The following is an 18,484-nucleotide window of genomic DNA, read 5'->3' as shown; positions in this document are numbered from 1 at the left end:
ACTCTGCTGTAAACATCTTGCTGTATTCTTGTTGCCCCTAGCAATAGGGAAGTCTTTTTTAAGACTGGGTGAATAAACATCTGCCTCAAGACGACCGCTTCATCTTGTGATCTGCAGAGCTATGCCGAACATAGTTCTGTTTTCTGGCTGTCCAGGGTGCACTCAGCGTCTCCAAGCTCCGCCTCCCGCCAGCTACCGTGCAGAGTCCTAGACCAGCCACTAGTGATTCGTCAACACCACACAGGTGTGGTTAGCGTGTCGATGCATACAGAGCAGTACCATGGTTCCAGACTCCCTGGCAACAAGGAGTCTAGTGGTAACAGTGTATTACCCGCCCACTGCGCAGTGGGTGGTGTCAGTAGTAGGCGGTTACTGACAGTAAGTGGGAATCCCCTAATTGGCCAGATCCTCTGTGACCTAAACATCCATTCTGTGACTGGGGCGGGACGCGATGCAGGGCGAGGGCTTTCATAGAGAACCATCCGGTCACAGAAATTGCTAGCATAGCGGTGGGATAATCCTAGGTGGCTTTTCGGTCACCTGATTGGAGAAGCCAAGTTAATATAGGAGTAACTGCAGCGCAGGAGAAAGCACAAGATGGTGGATTTCAGCGGAATGTCTAAGGACGATCTGTAGATCGTGTATCAGGAGAAGGGTGTGGATATCCCTTTCAACGCATCCAGAAGCATCATGAGGGCGGCACTTGTGAGCTTGGAGATGTCCCTCTGGGCGGAGGTAGAGTGCTAAGGGCGTTGGCATTGAAGATGGTGGCCTACCAGTGGACATTCGTACAGAACCGGTGAGCCCCACAAGCCCCACCCTCTCTCCTAGCAGCAGCTATGTTTCATACCTAGCAGGGTCAGAGGTCCAACGTCTCCGGGGTAGGGGGTTCGACACGGATATCTTAGCAGATCGGCTAGTGGAATTTGGAGAAAGAGCAAGAGTGCTTGATCATCACCTCACTTTCCAATACACTGCCGGGCTCCGGTGACTGTGCGCAGCCCGTTCTGTCCCCAGCAGTAGCAGAAGAGCAAGTGCTCCCACCTGAGGCAAAAGCGCCTCCAAGTCAGGTCTCCGGAGCGTGCAGGAAAGACTGGGCACACGTAGCCCCAGAATACAGCCCGTGGCTTCAGCTGCGTCACTAGGCTGCAGCAGTGAACGATGCCCAGACTGAGCCGAGTGAGCGGCTTTAGGGCAGGAGGAGTGGGGGACTTGATAGATTGGGTCTTGGTCCCAGCGGCGGCTGAGAGCTATTAGGTAGGGTAGATAAGAAACCACTTAGTGAGGAGAGCTCCAGAAAGCACGTCTGGATAGTCCACGCCCCTCTTATTTATTATTTTATATAATAACAGGGGTGACAGGTGTGGTACATCCCTGCAAAGGCAGATCCAATCTCTTTCTCATCAGACTCGGCTGTCTTCCCTGCACTCTCACTCAGATGTTCACTGCTGCCAGTAGCACACGTATGAGAAGCAGAAGTATGGCGGCAGCTGTATAGATTCTGATATGTAATTCTCTGTATCATACTTACTGTACACACATCATCCTTATTACTATTGAGAGTAGAGGTACAGTAAGACACTGATGATGGGGGTGTAACAATGGATTATAACCTAGCAGATGATGATTGCAGTGTATTATATGGTGTATTGCATGTAAAATACCTTGTTCCACACCTACTCTGCTGTAGCAATATACCTTATATAAGGGTGAGTAACACATGTACAGGTTTACCAGCGTATGAGCACACACATAAAGGAATGCTACCTTACCAATGCTTCCAGGAGTAACGTTAGGAGACATTATTATAAAGCCTTCATTAAATGTTGTGTTTTAATACACACATTTACTATTAAGTGTCCCAGAATGTAATTTTCTCCTATTGTTTACAAGATTAATATTGTTACAGAAAATTTCACATTTCCATAATGTATTTTATTTCCAGCAGGTGGACACACAAGCAGGAATATCTCAGAAGGACATCTAATGTTATCCCCGGATTGTGAAATAAAAGATTATGACAGTAGACAGGATTCTCCAGGAGATAACCCCATTACCTCAATTATACATCCAGCTCTATCAGCTGGTCCCTCTGATCCTGGGAAATGTTCTCCTGATCACTCTGATATTGGTGCATCTGTTACAGCTCTGACAGTAAATACAGAGTTTCCCTGTTCTATAGATACCACATGTTTTACACAGAACACAAAGCTTATTACCCATCAGGCAGCTAAGGCAGGTGAGAGGCCACTGATATGTTCTGACTGTGGGAAATGTTTTACCTGCAAATCACAACTTGTTTCACATCAGTGCAGACACAAAGGTCAGAAGCCATTTCCATGTTCTGAGTGTGGGAAATGTTTTACAGAGAAATCACATCTTGTTACACATCAGAGACGTCACACAGGTGAGAACCTATTACCATGTTCTGAGTGTGGGAAATGTTTTACACTGAAATCACATCTTGTTACACATCAGCGAAATCACACTGGTGAAAAGCCATTTCCATGTTCTGAGTGCGGGAAATGTTTCACCCGGAAATCCCAACTTGTTAAACATCAGCGAAGTCACACAGGTGAGACTCCATTTCCATGTTCTGAGTGTGGGAAATGTTTTACATACAAATCACTTCTTGTAATACATAAGAGAATACATACAGGTGAGAAACCATATTCCTGTTCTGAGTGTGGGAAATGTTTTACATACAAATCAACTCTTGATGCACATAAGAGAAGTCACACAGGTACATCACCATTTCCATGTTCTGAGTGTGGGAAATATTTTGCACAGAAATCACAACTTGCTAGACATCAAAGAATTCACACAGGTGAGAGGCCATTTCCATGTTCTGACTGTGGAAAATGTTTTGTACAGAAATCAGTTCTTGTTGCACATCAGAGAAGTCACACAGGTGAGAAACCATTTCCATGTCTTGAGTGTGGGAAATGTTTTGCACACAAATCAGATCTTGTTAGTCATAACAGAAGTCACACAGCTGAGAAGCCATTTCCATGTCATAAGTGTGGGAAATGTTTTACACACAAATCAGATCTGGTTAGTCATAACAAAAGTCACACAGGTGAGAAGGCATTTTCTTGCTCTGAGTGTGGGAAATGTTTTGCCCGGAAATCAGACCTTGTTAGACATCAGCGAAGTCACACAGGTGAGAAGCCATTTTCTTGCTCTGAGTGTGGGAAATGTTTTGCCCAGAAATCAGAACTTGTTAGACATCAGCGAAGTCACACAGGTGAGAGGCCATTTCCATGTCCTGAGTGTGGGAAATGTTTTGCACACAAATCAGATCTTGTTAGACATCAGCAAAGTCACACAGGTGAGAAGCCATATTTTTGCTCTGAGTGTGGGAAATGTTTTACACAGAAATCATATCTTGTTATACATCACAGAAGTCACACAGGTGAGAAGCCATTTCCATGTTCTGAGTGTGGGAAATGTTTTGCAGACAACTCAGCTCTCGTTATACATCACAGAAATCACACAGGTGAGAAGCCATTTCAATGTTCTGAGTGTGAGAAATGTTTTACACAGAAATCACAACTTGTTACACACCAGAGAAGACACACAGGTGAGAAGCCATTTTAATCTTCTCGAGTATACTTATCATTGCCATGTGTTGTTCTTCAAGGTTCTTATCATCTCTCCTATACTTTTTGCAATGTACATGTTACCACAGTGTGAAATAATCAGGTGTCATGCCCTCATCTACCACTGCTATGCAGATGACCTGTCTTTTGCTCTGGGTACTGAGAACCCAGTACCAATCCTAAATGTCTAGCTGAGCTCCAGGTGTGGGTGATGCCAGTTCGCTGTGACTCAGTGCTGGTGAAACAGGTCCTTATGATAGAAGCTCACCAACAAAGGGCAGGGCTACAGCTCAGCTTTGCTACCAGCCAGACTTACGCTTGGGGGTTCAGAATTACAAAATGCTGGTCATGTGCAGAATATTAGTGTCCTGGATGGTGGAGTGACACCATTAGACATCCGGTATCAGCCAGAATCAGATCCTCATATGTGGACCATAGCCAGACTCCAGCACTTAATTCCCTCAGAAGATCTACCTGATGTCGTACATGCACTTGTATCATCTCATATAGACTACTGCAATGTCATCTACCTGGGTCTCCCAGCAGAAGAATTGCACCAGTTGTAGCATGTACAGAATGCAGCAGCCAGGCTGTTACCTAACTAGCCCGTTCCTGCCACATAACACCCATTCTCTGGTCCCTGCACCGGCTGCCTGTAAGATGGTGACTGGGCCTAATTCAGGTTGGATCGCAGTGTGTGATCCAAATGGAATTCTGAAAAAGTTGCGGGCGCATCCACTGCACCCATCCTGTGCATGCGCCCGCATTTTCTGCGGAGGGGCCACAGAAAATGTGATTGCCTGTCAGGCAGAGGCGGTCACGAGGGTTGGTGGGCAATGCTCCATTTCCAGAGAGGTGCGAATCGGTGCGGGGGCAGTGTAGCGCGAACAGAGGGCAAAGACGGACAAACGGACATCATCATGGTGGCTTTGTGACATGCAGCCGCTGTATTCGAGAAGAATGCGTCGGGCCTCCTGCGGGCGCAACTGAGCTGCAGCAGGAGGCTTCACTAACTTCTACGATGAAGCAGAAATTGTGAGGCAATCGCATTTTCTGCTTCATCAGGGGGGAGGCGGCGGTCAGCATGCTGGGTGGCCTTGCCCTGTGATGGGCGGCCCCTAGCGCGCTAGGAAAAGGATTGCTAATTCTGCTAAATAGCAGCATCTGCAATCCTTACTGAATTAGACCCGCTATTAAATAATCTTACTGACTCTCCCAGCCTTGCATGACCACGGTACCAGAAGCAGCTTCTGCCTCCGTACTGCCCAAGCTTCTTCCATCTGTTGATGAAGGACTGTTAGCAGTACCATAGATTCCCAAGCAGTGCTTAGATGTCGGGGAGACAGGGTGGGTGGCAGTAGTGCAGTAGCGGGGGCTGCTGTAGGCAGTGTCTATGTGAGTAAACGTCCCCAAGCAGCGCTGAGGTGTCAGAGCAGGGAGACAGGGTGGGTCGTAGTGGAGTCATGGGGTGGATGGCAGTAGTGGGGGGGAGACAAGGGGTGAATGGCAGTAGTGGGGGGGAGACAAGGGGTGAATGGCAGTAGTGGGGGTAGACACGGGGTGGATGGCAGTAGTGGGGGGAGACACGGGGTGGATGGCAGTAGGGGGGAGACAGGATGGGTGGCAGTAGGTAGGGAGACAAGGTGGGTAGCAGTAGTGGGGGGAGACAGGGTGGGTGGCAGTGGTGGGGGAGACACAGGGTGGATGGCAGTACTGGGGGGAGACAAGGTGGGTAGCAGTAGTGGGGGGGGAGACAGGATAGTGGCAGTAGTGGGTGGTAGACAGGGCAGGTGGCTGCAGTGTAGTACTAGGGGCTGCTGGAGACAGTAAAGAGGTGTATGGGTCCCACACAGAACCAGTTGATAATTAGACTTAATGATGATCATGCTTCCTTATTTCTAGTTAATCCCTTATATGTGTTACTGTTATTTGCTGTGTCAGCCTCTGTGTGTTCTGTGTAATAATCCTGAAAGTAGTGCTGCTACCGATCTCATATCATTTGTAGTAACTTGGAAAAGATGAGATATGAGGTACACTCTAGAAGCTTATAGGGGGTTAATCAGAGATGAACACAGATGTGACATCACGCAGCCCCCCCAGAAAATAGTCCCACCCTGCCCGCGTTCACCCCTCAGGGATGCGACCACAATGTGTGTGTCTGTGTGGCCACTGTGCATGTGCATTTTGCCACCACCGGGTAAACTGCTGCGGGCCACTATTGCGGCTGGGTCTGAATGACCCCCATAGGCTGTTGTGCAGAGTAAAGTATTTTTTAAGTTTAAAATATAGACAAAAATATGTGTGTTAAAGATATGAAATAAAGTTGTTTAAAAGCAAAATATTTCCAGTTTAATTTTGGCTATGTCTGATTTTGACAGCTCATTTGAATAGTTGGATGATATTACGGGGGAAGGGGAGGGGTCTCTCTGTGTAATTAAATAGTTTTATCATTTGTTGGTTTTAAATAAATTATGTCTATTCAAATGTTCTGTTGTTTTTTTTAACTTTGTGATAAACTGTTTTTAAAATAAACCGATGGACGATAAGTCAGTTGTGCAGTTTCCTCAATGTTACGCTACGTGTAGCACCACTTAGCGTACCTTTTGAGCGGTGTGACGCTCTCATAACACCTTCGTGAATATATATGGCTACAGCAATATAACACACTTAGACCTTAGTATAGTGTCAGAAGTGTCCCTGACGCTTCGCCAGATTAACATAATTTAGTGGAGACAGATGGGTAAATTAGGATTAGAGGTCCAACCCAATAACTATATATATTAGTCCCTAGCGGACACAAAGGGATAACAATGCTGCACTGTAGCAACACAATACAATTCAAAGATACAGTAATACGTACAATAATATACAACAGACGGGAAATAAATGCAAGTACAATTAGCAATGCAACTATACCAATACAATAGTAACAGTTACCTTCATACATACGCTGCGCCACCAGATTCCAGGCCTCCGTCGTCTTACAAGATGACCTCTGAGAAAGGTGACTGAAACCTGGCCCAGGTGCGTCCTTTTATACAATGTTCCAATAACAGTACAATGGGGAATGTAAGATCTTCCATTGGTCCAGGGGCGGGACATATTCAGTACACCGTGGGTCATTGGTCAGCTGGAACACTGAGCGACACCTAATCTTGTGATGTGATTACAGGTTACTTCTGGGCTCCCACCTAAAGACCAGTTCAAACCGACCACAGTATCATACAGTAATATACATGAATCTGGTATTGCTAATAACTTGTTGCCGTAATATGTGACAATATCCTCGCAACCACCGAATTATTACTTATGTGACCCTGAACAATTTGATCCCACACACTATAGGTCGGTTCAACACTACCTTCTGTAGACGTTGGGTAGCAATCCTCAACAAATGCTCCATGGATCTATTGTTACTAGTGGTTGAGGAGTCGACACGGGAGCTCAACCTGGTCCGGGAGCAAATTCAGCAATTTGAGGCAATACATAAACCCACGCTACAGCTGGACACTCAGAATGAATGGGTAACCAAGCTCACTACACAAATAGAGCAATACCGCCAGGAGCTAGTGCGATTCAAGAAAGAGAAACTAGCCACTGTTCAAAGGGATTATCAGCAACGTGAGGTATACCCTTGGCTGGGTGGGTCCAGGACGACCAGGGACCAACAACAGTGGCGGTCTAACCCCCGGAGGAGGCGTGAACAACAACTTGTGGCTAGTACCTCAGCCAGCGACTCAGAAGGAGCCTCTGGGTCCTTATCTCAATCAGATGGCAATTTCCCTTTAGGCCAAGGCCCATCGGGTGTGCGGACTCGATCCAACCGCACCCCCCACGCAAGAAGAGGGAGAGGACGCGGAGGTCGCGGCAGAATCAAAGAATTGCCCGCACCAAAACCACCCAGAGTTTAAAAGAGCTGGTGTTTAACCTGTCTTCAGTCCCTCTTTCTGATCAAGAATATCGACTGTTAGCGAAGGGCCTCTCCTTTGTCCCCACAGTTCCAGCGGATCCCCTGGAATGGAAAGTTGAAGTACACCGTCTGGGACGATCTCTTAGGCGACAAGAATATTTTAACACCCATACAGTAGACAATTTGCATCCAGAGGTTCCAGCCCAGTTGCGACGAATAGCCCCTCGGTCTCACTTTGACCCCCCAAGCCTTAATCCTTCTATACGGACATTCTTACGTATGCTTGAAGCAGAGGAACTTACTCCCTCGTCGGATGGGGTTTATCCCAATTTACCTAAAACCGAACTGGTCACTTTAAAAGCTTTGTCGGCCCGCACCGACATTATTATACGTAAGGCGGATAAGGGCGGGGCTATCGTTGTGCTGAATTTTGAAGATTATGTCAGAGAATGTGATCGGCAGCTGAATGACAGTAAGGTCTATAGAAAACTCACTAGGGACCCCACCAAAGAATATAAAACAGAGCTTGACTCTATTTTACATCAGGCTAGCATAGCCGGTACCATCTCCAGTGAAGTGGTTCGAGCTCTTACCATTGAGCACCCCAAGGCCCCATTATTTTATACTGTGCCCAAGGTCCACAAGACACTGGTTGACCCTCCAGGCAGGCCCATTGTGTCTGCCAGGGGGTCGCTCTATCATCCAGTGTCGGTGTACCTTGACGCATACTTAAATCCATGCATTCAATCCCTTCCTTCTTACCTTCAGGACACTACGTCCTTACTACGTGAGCTTCAACTCCTGGGGAATATACCTGAGGGTACGTCATTATGCAGTTCTGACGTTACCAGCTTGTATACGTGTATCCCTCATGAAGCAGGTATCGAAGCGGTTAGGAGTTTACTTGAGGATAATGATTCCTACCAAGGGCCAGAGATTTAGTTTTTTCTAAATCTATTAGAAAAGGTACTTACCCGTAATTACTTTGTCTTTAATGGCCGTTTTTTGCTCCAATTAGCGGGGTGTGCGATGGGGTCCGCTGTGGCCCCGTCGTACGCGAACGCTTTCATGTACCAGCTGGAGAAACGTATGTTTTACCTTGATCCTGCCATTATGTCTCAAGTACTATACTATAGAAGATATATAGATGACCTTCTGGTTATATGGCTGGGGACTCGAGAAGATCTGATTGCCCTGTGGGAGGACCATAATGCCACTAAACACCCTGTGCAGTTTACGTATACAATAGACGGTTGTGTCATTAACTACCTTGATGTATTGATCACTGTCAAGGAGGGACAGTTGTCTACCTCCATGTATGTCAAGAAAACTGACAGGAATATGTTGTTAGAGCATTCTAGTTTTCACCCGGCCCCATTGCGTAAGGGTTTACCATTTTCACAATTTATGCGTGTAAGACGCATCACGTCAGACCCCCAAGAAACTGAGTTAGCCATGGATGCCATGCAGGCTAAATTTATTGAACGGGGTTACCCGCATGGTATTTTACAACAGGCTAGGTCAAAGGCCCTTAGTATCCCTAGAGCAGAGGCCCTTAGTCCCTCGAGCCGTAGCCACTCTAATCGTGGCACCAAACTTCCTTGGGTTAACAGATATACGGTAGCCAGTACTAGGAGGGTACGTAGGGCTAAGTCATTGTGGCCTATTATTCAGACTGAGGGGTCATTATCATCTTTGGCTAACACGTCACTTTTACCTAGTCATACCAGAGGACGTAATATAGGGGATCACATAGTCAAACTGGATGTCTCTAAAATGACAGGTATACAGGAAACACATTTCCTGAGAACTAAACTAGGGTGTTTCAGATGTTTGGGGTGTGCCACATGTAACACCCTTATGACAGGTAGTACCTTTAACCATCCCCATACTGGCAAGAAGCTGCCTATTCGCCATCGCCTAACTTGCACATCCACACATGTAGTGTATCTATTAATATGCCCATGTGGCTTAGCCTATGTAGGTAAAACCATTCGCCAGTTTCGTGAGCGAATGGCACTACATAGAAGTGCTATAAAAAAAGATTTTGAAAAGGGCAATAGTGACCAACCGTTTGCACGACATTGTCTGCTGCACAAACATGGGATACCTAGTATTAGGGCAATGTTGATTGACCATGTTCCCAGAAACCTCAGAGGGGGTGACCGTGATAGAATCCTACTACAAAGAGAATCTAGGTGGATTTTTAAACTAGATACGCTATCACCGCGTGGCCTCAATGAAAATCTGGGATTAAACTGCTTTATGTGAGGCACTATAATGTTATATAGTAACCATATGGCAATCCTTTAGATTGATCAGTAACGTAGCTATGAGCTCTGTTGGAGGTTATGTTTCTATTCTCTGGTTATTCTGCAATTTTGCTCTTTTCAAGTATACAGCAATGTTATTGATGCGCTATTTAACCTCTGACAGGTGGGGGTGGGATAATAATTTTTTTTTTGGTTGTGGTATAGCACTATATGTGTTAACGTTGTTTTGTTTGTTTTGTTTCTGTTGTTGCCTAGACACCTCCCTGTATCATTGTTGCCTGACAGCGTCACGGGCCGGCAGCGTGGAGTTCCCAGCCGCATCACCAGTGTACAGAGATCGTGCCCGGCGGTCCCCATGGTTACAGGACGGGGGCGCGTCCCAATGACGTCACTGCTGAGCAACCAGGAAGTGCTGCTGAGCGGCCGGCGGGTCAGAGCGGCGTGTGACAGGTGAGTAGGATTTGAGCCCTAATGGTAATTGCAATGGGGGGTATATATGTATGGTGTTTTGTTCAGTTTTGTTATGATGACCCTGAGGACGGGGGACTTTACCCCGAAACATGTTGGAATAAACTGACATATACTTTACCGCTGTTTATGCCTGCTTGAGTGCCGCCTTCATCACCATCCTATTGCCAGAGGTCTTCGCCTCCAGGAGGGCACCGCAGCACCTTTTACCTTATGCGTGAGTGCCGAGTACACAGCAATCTACATTTGAGACAGACTGACAGTTGCTGGTGCATTGTCAGTGCCAGTGTTCTCGTCTAGTCTTCTCATGCTAAGGCACCAGCAACGTATTTACAGACCACACAGGACTCTCATTCTGGGCTGCAGTCCCACTTTCTGCTAGCCTTCCATTTATGGTGTTTTTGAGCACGTCCCACTTCTGCATCCAGCTGCCAGTTGGTTAAATTGGGCATCAATTCAGGTACCGACAGAGACTTTTGCCATGGAAGTTACCATCTCCAGCGAGGCAACTTTGGACCTGATCCAGCGTGATGCTAGTGAACGTCTTAGCTTCTCCGATGTTGAAGCCAACTCCATACTGGTGGGACAAAGGCTAGATGACAATCCTATTATCAATACCAATGAGGAACTTTACAGAAAATGGCTGAAAATGAAACAAAGGGAGGTAGATTTTCTCTACCACGGCATTTCTTTATCTGACTATTATCGATCTAATCTAATCCCTAGGGGATTTAGGATCCGCAACTCCCCCACTATAGGTCGGTTCAACACTACCTTCTGTAGACGTTGGGTAGCAATCCTCAACAAATGCTCCATGGATCTATTGTTACTAGTGGTTGAGGAGTCGACACGGGAGCTCAACCTGGTCCGGGAGCAAATTCAGCAATTTGAGGCAATACATAAACCCACGCTACAGCTGGACACTCAGAATGAATGGGTAACCAAGCTCACTACACAAATAGAGCAATACCGCCAGGAGCTAGTGCGATTCAAGAAAGAGAAACTAGCCACTGTTCAAAGGGATTATCAGCAACGTGAGGTATACCCTTGGCTGGGTGGGTCCAGGACGACCAGGGACCAACAACAGTGGCGGTCTAACCCCCGGAGGAGGCGTGAACAACAACTTGGGGCTAGTACCTCAGCCAGCGACTCAGAAGGAGCCTCTGGGTCCTTATCTCAATCAGATGGCAATTTCCCTTTAGGCCAAGGCCCATCGGGTGTGCGGACTCGATCCAACCGCACCCCCCACGCAAGAAGAGGGAGAGGACGCGGAGGTCGCGGCAGAATCAAAGAATTGCCCGCACCAAAACCACCCAGAGTTTAAAAGAGCTGGTGTTTAACCTGTCTTCAGTCCCTCTTTCTGATCAAGAATATCGACTGTTAGCGAAGGGCCTCTCCTTTGTCCCCACAGTTCCAGCGGATCCCCTGGAATGGAAAGTTGAAGTACACCGTCTGGGACGATCTCTTAGGCGACAAGAATATTTTAACACCCATACAGTAGACAATTTGCATCCAGAGGTTCCAGCCCAGTTGCGACGAATAGCCCCTCGGTCTCACTTTGACCCCCCAAGCCTTAATCCTTCTATACGGACATTCTTACGTATGCTTGAAGCAGAGGAACTTACTCCCTCGTCGGATGGGGTTTATCCCAATTTACCTAAAACCGAACTGGTCACTTTAAAAGCTTTGTCGGCCCGCACCGACATTATTATACGTAAGGCGGATAAGGGCGGGGCTATCGTTGTGCTGAATTTTGAAGATTATGTCAGAGAATGTGATCGGCAGCTGAATGACAGTAAGGTCTATAGAAAACTCACTAGGGACCCCACCAAAGAATATAAAACAGAGCTTGACTCTATTTTACATCAGGCTAGCATAGCCGGTACCATCTCCAGTGAAGTGGTTCGAGCTCTTACCATTGAGCACCCCAAGGCCCCATTATTTTATACTGTGCCCAAGGTCCACAAGACACTGGTTGACCCTCCAGGCAGGCCCATTGTGTCTGCCAGGGGGTCGCTCTATCATCCAGTGTCGGTGTACCTTGACGCATACTTAAATCCATGCATTCAATCCCTTCCTTCTTACCTTCAGGACACTACGTCCTTACTACGTGAGCTTCAACTCCTGGGGAATATACCTGAGGGTACGTCATTATGCAGTTCTGACGTTACCAGCTTGTATACGTGTATCCCTCATGAAGCAGGTATCGAAGCGGTTAGGAGTTTACTTGAGGATAATGATTCCTACCAAGGGCCAGAGATTTCGTTTTTTCTAAATCTATTAGAAAAGGTACTTACCCGTAATTACTTTGTCTTTAATGGCCGTTTTTTGCTCCAATTAGCGGGGTGTGCGATGGGGTCCGCTGTGGCCCCGTCGTACGCGAACGCTTTCATGTACCAGCTGGAGAAACGTATGTTTTACCTTGATCCTGCCATTATGTCTCAAGTACTATACTATAGAAGATATATAGATGACCTTCTGGTTATATTGCTGGGGACTCGAGAAGATCTGATTGCCCTGTGGGAGGACCATAATGCCACTAAACACCCTGTGCAGTTTACGTATACAATAGACGGTTGTGTCATTAACTACCTTGATGTATTGATCACTGTCAAGGAGGGACAGTTGTCTACCTCCATGTATGTCAAGAAAACTGACAGGAATATGTTGTTAGAGCATTCTAGTTTTCACCCGGCCCCATTGCGTAAGGGTTTACCATTTTCACAATTTATGCGTGTAAGACGCATCACGTCAGACCCCCAAGAAACTGAGTTAGCCATGGATGCCATGCAGGCTAAATTTATTGAACGGGGTTACCCGCATGGTATTTTACAACAGGCTAGGTCAAAGGCCCTTAGTATCCCTAGAGCAGAGGCCCTTAGTCCCTCGAGCCGTAGCCACTCTAATCGTGGCCCCAAACTTCCTTGGGTTAACAGATATACGGTAGCCAGTACTAGGAGGGTACGTAGGGCTAAGTCATTGTGGCCTATTATTCAGACTGAGGGGGTCATTATCATCTTTGGCTAACACGTCACTTTTACCTAGTCATACCAGAGGACGTAATATAGGGGATCACATAGTCAAACTGGATGTCTCTAAAATGACAGGTATACAGGAAACACATTTCCTGAGAACTAAACTAGGGTGTTTCAGATGTTTGGGGTGTGCCACATGTAACACCCTTATGACAGGTAGTACCTTTAACCATCCCCATACTGGCAAGAAGCTGCCTATTCGCCATCGCCTAACTTGCACATCCACACATGTAGTGTATCTATTAATATGCCCATGTGGCTTAGCCTATGTAGGTAAAACCATTCGCCAGTTTCGTGAGCGAATGGCACTACATAGAAGTGCTATAAAAAAAGCTTTTGAAAAGGGCAATAGTGACCAACCGTTTGCACGACATTGTCTGCTGCACAAACATGGGATACCTAGTATTAGGGCAATGTTGATTGACCATGTTCCCAGAAACCTCAGAGGGGGTGACCGTGATAGAATCCTACTACAAAGAGAATCTAGGTGGATTTTTAAACTAGATACGCTATCACCGCGTGGCCTCAATGAAAATCTGGGATTAAACTGCTTTATGTGAGGCACTATAATGTTATATAGTAACCATATGGCAATCCTTTAGATTGATCAGTAACGTAGCTATGAGCTCTGTTGGAGATTATGTTTCTATTCTCTGGTTATTCTGCAATTTTGCTCTTTTCAAGTATACAGCAATGTTATTGATGCGCTATTTAACCTCTGACAGGTGGGGGTGGGATATTTTTTTTTTTGGTTGTGGTATAGCACTATATGTGTTAACGTTGTTTTGTTTGTTTTGTTTCTGTTGTTGCCTAGACACCTCCCTGTATCATTGTTGCCTGACAGCGTCACGGGCCGGCAGCGTGGAGTTCCCAGCCGCATCACCAGTGTACAGAGATCGTGCCCGGCGGTCCCCATGGTTACAGGACGGGGGCGCGTCCCAATGACGTCACTGCTGAGCAACCAGGAAGTGCTGCTGAGCGGCCGGCGGGTCAGAGCGGCGTGTGACAGGTGAGTAGGATTTGAGCCCTAATGGTAATTGCAATGGGGGGTATATATGTATGGTGTTTTGTTCAGTTTTGTTATGATGACCCTGAGGACGGGGGACTTTACCCCGAAACATGTTGGAATAAACGGACATATACTTTACCGCTGTTTATGCCTGCTTGAGTGCCGCCTTCATCACCATCCTATTGCCAGAGGTCTTCGCCTCCAGGAGGGCACCGCAGCACCTTTTACCTTATGCGTGAGTGCCGAGTACACAGCAATCTACATTTGAGACAGACTGACAGTTGCTGGTGCATTGTCAGTGCCAGTGTTCTCGTCTAGTCTTCTCATGCTAAGGCACCAGCAACGTATTTACAGACCACACAGGACTCTCATTCTGGGCTGCAGTCCCACTTTCTGCTAGCCTTCCATTTATGGTGTTTTTGAGCACGTCCCACTTCTGCATCCAGCTGCCAGTTGGTTAAATTGGGCATCAATTCAGGTACCGACAGAGACTTTTGCCATGGAAGTTACCATCTCCAGCGAGGCAACTTTGGACCTGATCCAGCGTGATGCTAGTGAACGTCTTAGCTTCTCCGATGTTGAAGCCAACTCCATACTGGTGGGACAAAGGCTAGATGACAATCCTATTATCAATACCAATGAGGAACTTTACAGAAAATGGCTGAAAATGAAACAAAGGGAGGTAGATTTTCTCTACCACGGCATTTCTTTATCTGACTATTATCGATCTAATCTAATCCCTAGGGGATTTAGGATCCGCAACTCCCCCACTATAGGTCGGTTCAACACTACCTTCTGTAGACGTTGGGTAGCAATCCTCAACAAATGCTCCATGGATCTATTGTTACTAGTGGTTGAGGAGTCGACACGGGAGCTCAACTTGGTCCGGGAGCAAATTCAGCAATTTGAGGCAATACATAAACCCACGCTACAGCTGGACACTCAGAATGAATGGGTAACCAAGCTCACTACACAAATAGAGCAATACCGCCAGGAGCTAGTGCGATTCAAGAAAGAGAAACTAGCCACTGTTCAAAGGGATTATCAGCAACGTGAGGTATACCCTTGGCTGGGTGGGTCCAGGACGACCAGGGACCAACAACAGTGGCGGTCTAACCCCCGGAGGAGGCGTGAACAACAACTTGGGGCTAGTACCTCAGCCAGCGACTCAGAAGGAGCCTCTGGGTCCTTATCTCAATCAGATGGCAATTTCCCTTTAGGCCAAGGCCCATCGGGTGTGCGGACTCGATCCAACCGCACCCCCCACGCAAGAAGAGGGAGAGGACGCGGAGGTCGCGGCAGAATCAAAGAATTGCCCGCACCAAAACCACCCAGAGTTTAAAAGAGCTGGTGTTTAACCTGTCTTCAGTCCCTCTTTCTGATCAAGAATATCGACTGTTAGCGAAGGGCCTCTCCTTTGTCCCCACAGTTCCAGCGGATCCCCTGGAATGGAAAGTTGAAGTACACCGTCTGGGACGATCTCTTAGGCGACAAGAATATTTTAACACCCATACAGTAGACAATTTGCATCCAGAGGTTCCAGCCCAGTTGCGACGAATAGCCCCTCGGTCTCACTTTGACCCCCCAAGCCTTAATCCTTCTATACGGACATTCTTACGTATGCTTGAAGCAGAGGAACTTACTCCCTCGTCGAATGGGGTTTATCCCAATTTACCTAAAACCGAACTGGTCACTTTAAAAGCTTTGTCGGCCCGCACCGACATTATTATACGTAAGGCGGATAAGGGCGGGGCTATCGTTGTGCTGAATTTTGAAGATTATGTCAGAGAATGTGATCGGCAGCTGAATGACAGTAAGGTCTATAGAAAACTCACTAGGGACCCCACCAAAGATTATAAAACAGAGCTTGACTCTATTTTACATCAGGCTAGCATAGCCGGTACCATCTCCAGTGAAGTGGTTCGAGCTCTTACCATTGAGCACCCCAAGGCCCCATTATTTTATACTGTGCCCAAGGTCCACAAGACACTGGTTGACCCTCCAGGCAGGCCCATTGTGTCTGCCAGGGGGTCGCTCTATCATCCAGTGTCGGTGTACCTTGACGCATACTTAAATCCATGCATTCAATCCCTTCCTTCTTACCTTCAGGACACTACGTCCTTACTACGTGAGCTTCAACTCCTGGGGAATATACCTGAGGGTACGTCATTATGCAGTTCTGACGTTACCAGCTTGTATACGTGTATCCCTCATGAAGCAGGTATCGAAGCGGATAGGAGTTTACTTGAGGATAATGATTCCTACCAAGGGCCAGAGATTTAGTTTTTTCTAAATCTATTAGAAAAGGTACTTACCCGTAATTACTTTGTCTTTAATGGCCGTTTTTTGCTCCAATTAGCGGGGTGTGCGATGGGGTCCGCTGTGGCCCCGTCGTACGCGAACGCTTTCATGTACCAGCTGGAGAAACGTATGTTTTACCTTGATCCTGCCATTATGTCTCAAGTACTATACTATAGAAGATATATAGATGACCTTCTGGTTATATGGCTGGGGACTCGAGAAGATCTGATTGCCCTGTGGGAGGACCATAATGCCACTAAACACCCTGTGCAGTTTACGTATACAATAGACGGTTGTGTCATTAACTACCTTGATGTATTGATCACTGTCAAGGAGGGACAGTTGTCTACCTCCATGTATGTCAAGAAAACTGACAGGAATATGTTGTTAGAGCATTCTAGTTTTCACCCGGCCCCATTGCGTAAGGGTTTACCATTTTCACAATTTATGCGTGTAAGACGCATCACGTCAGACCCCCAAGAAACTGAGTTAGCCATGGATGCCATGCAGGCTAAATTTATTGAACGGGGTTACCCGCATGGTATTTTACAACAGGCTAGGTCAAAGGCCCTTAGTATCCCTAGAGCAGAGGCCCTTAGTCCCTCGAGCCGTAGCCACTCTAATCGTGGCCCCAAACTTCCTTGGGTTAACAGATATACGGTAGCCAGTACTAGGAGGGTACGTAGGGCTAAGTCATTGTGGCCTATTATTCAGACTGAGGGATCATTATCATCTTTGGCTAACACGTCACTTTTACCTAGTCATACCAGAGGACGTAATATAGGGGATCACATAGTCAAACTGGATGTCTCTAAAATGACAGGTATACAGGAAAATAAGATTTTACTTACCGATAAATCTATTTCTCGTAGTCCGTAGTGGATGCTGGGGACTCCGTCAGGACCATGGGGAATAGCGGGCTCCGCAGGAGACAGGGCACATCTAAAAAGCCTTTTAGGTCACATGGTGTGTACTGGCTCCTCCCCCTATGACCCTCCTCCAAGCTTCAGTTAGGTACTGTGCCCGGACGAGCGTACACAATAAGGAAGGATCTTGAATCCCGGGTAAGACTCATACCAGCCACACCAATCACACCGTACAACTTGTGATCTGAACCCAGTTAACAGTATGATAACAAAACACGAAGTAGCCTCTAAAAAGATGGCTCACAACAATAGTAATAACCCGATTTTTGTAACAATAACTATGTACAAACATTGCAGACAATCCGCACTTGGGATGGGCGCCCAGCATCCACTACGGACTACGAGAAATAGATTTATCGGTAAGTAAAATCTTATTTTCTCTAACGTCCTAGTGGATGCTGGGGACTCCGTCAGGACCATGGGGATTATACCAAAGCTCCCAAACGGGCGGGAGAGTGCGGATGACTCTGCAGCACCGAATGAGAGAACTCCAGGTCCTCTTTAGCCAGAGTATCAAATTTGTAAAATTTTACAAACGTGTTCTCCCCTGACCACGTAGCTGCTCGGCAAAGTTATAATGCCGAGACTCCTCGGGCAGCCGCCCAGGATGAGGCCACCTTCCTTGTGGAATGGGCATCTACATATTTCAGCTGTGGCAGGCCTGCCACAGAATGTGCAAGCTGAATTGTACTACAAATCTAGCGTGCAATAGACTGCTTAAGCAGGAGCACCCAGCTTGTTGGGTGCATACAATATAAACAGCAAGTCAGACTTTCTGACACCAGCCGTCCTAACTATATATATATATATATATATATATATATATATATATTTTAGGGCCCTGACAACGTCTAGTAATTTGGAGTCCTCCAAGTCCCTAGTAGCCGCAGGCACCACAATAGGTTGTTTCAGGTGAAAACGCTGACACCCCTTTAGGAAGAAACTGGAGACGAGACCCAG

General features: G+C 46.8%; 2 protein-coding genes across 2 annotated transcripts in view; one reads left to right on the top strand and one right to left on the bottom strand.

The window, feature by feature from the left end:
- Positions 1–18,484, bottom strand: part of LOC134984061 (zinc finger protein 585A-like) — a 176,099-nt gene that overhangs the window by 101,760 nt on the left and 55,855 nt on the right. The window lies entirely within an intron of this gene.
- LOC134984055 (zinc finger protein 260-like) overlaps positions 1,949–18,484 on the top strand; it is a 112,188-nt gene continuing 95,652 nt past the window's right edge. The window contains exon 1 of the mRNA XM_063949695.1: positions 1,949–3,499. Within this exon, the coding sequence (XP_063805765.1) occupies positions 1,987–3,499 (1,513 nt within the window). The 5' untranslated portion in view covers positions 1,949–1,986. The remainder of the gene's footprint in view (positions 3,500–18,484) is intronic.

Source organism: Pseudophryne corroboree (genome assembly GCF_028390025.1).
Source record: "Pseudophryne corroboree isolate aPseCor3 chromosome 3 unlocalized genomic scaffold, aPseCor3.hap2 SUPER_3_unloc_33, whole genome shotgun sequence".
In the NCBI taxonomy this organism is placed as follows: Eukaryota; Metazoa; Chordata; class Amphibia; order Anura; family Myobatrachidae; genus Pseudophryne; species Pseudophryne corroboree.
The sequence above is the reverse complement of the archived record's forward strand: the minus strand, read 5'-3'. Positions and strand labels throughout refer to the sequence as shown.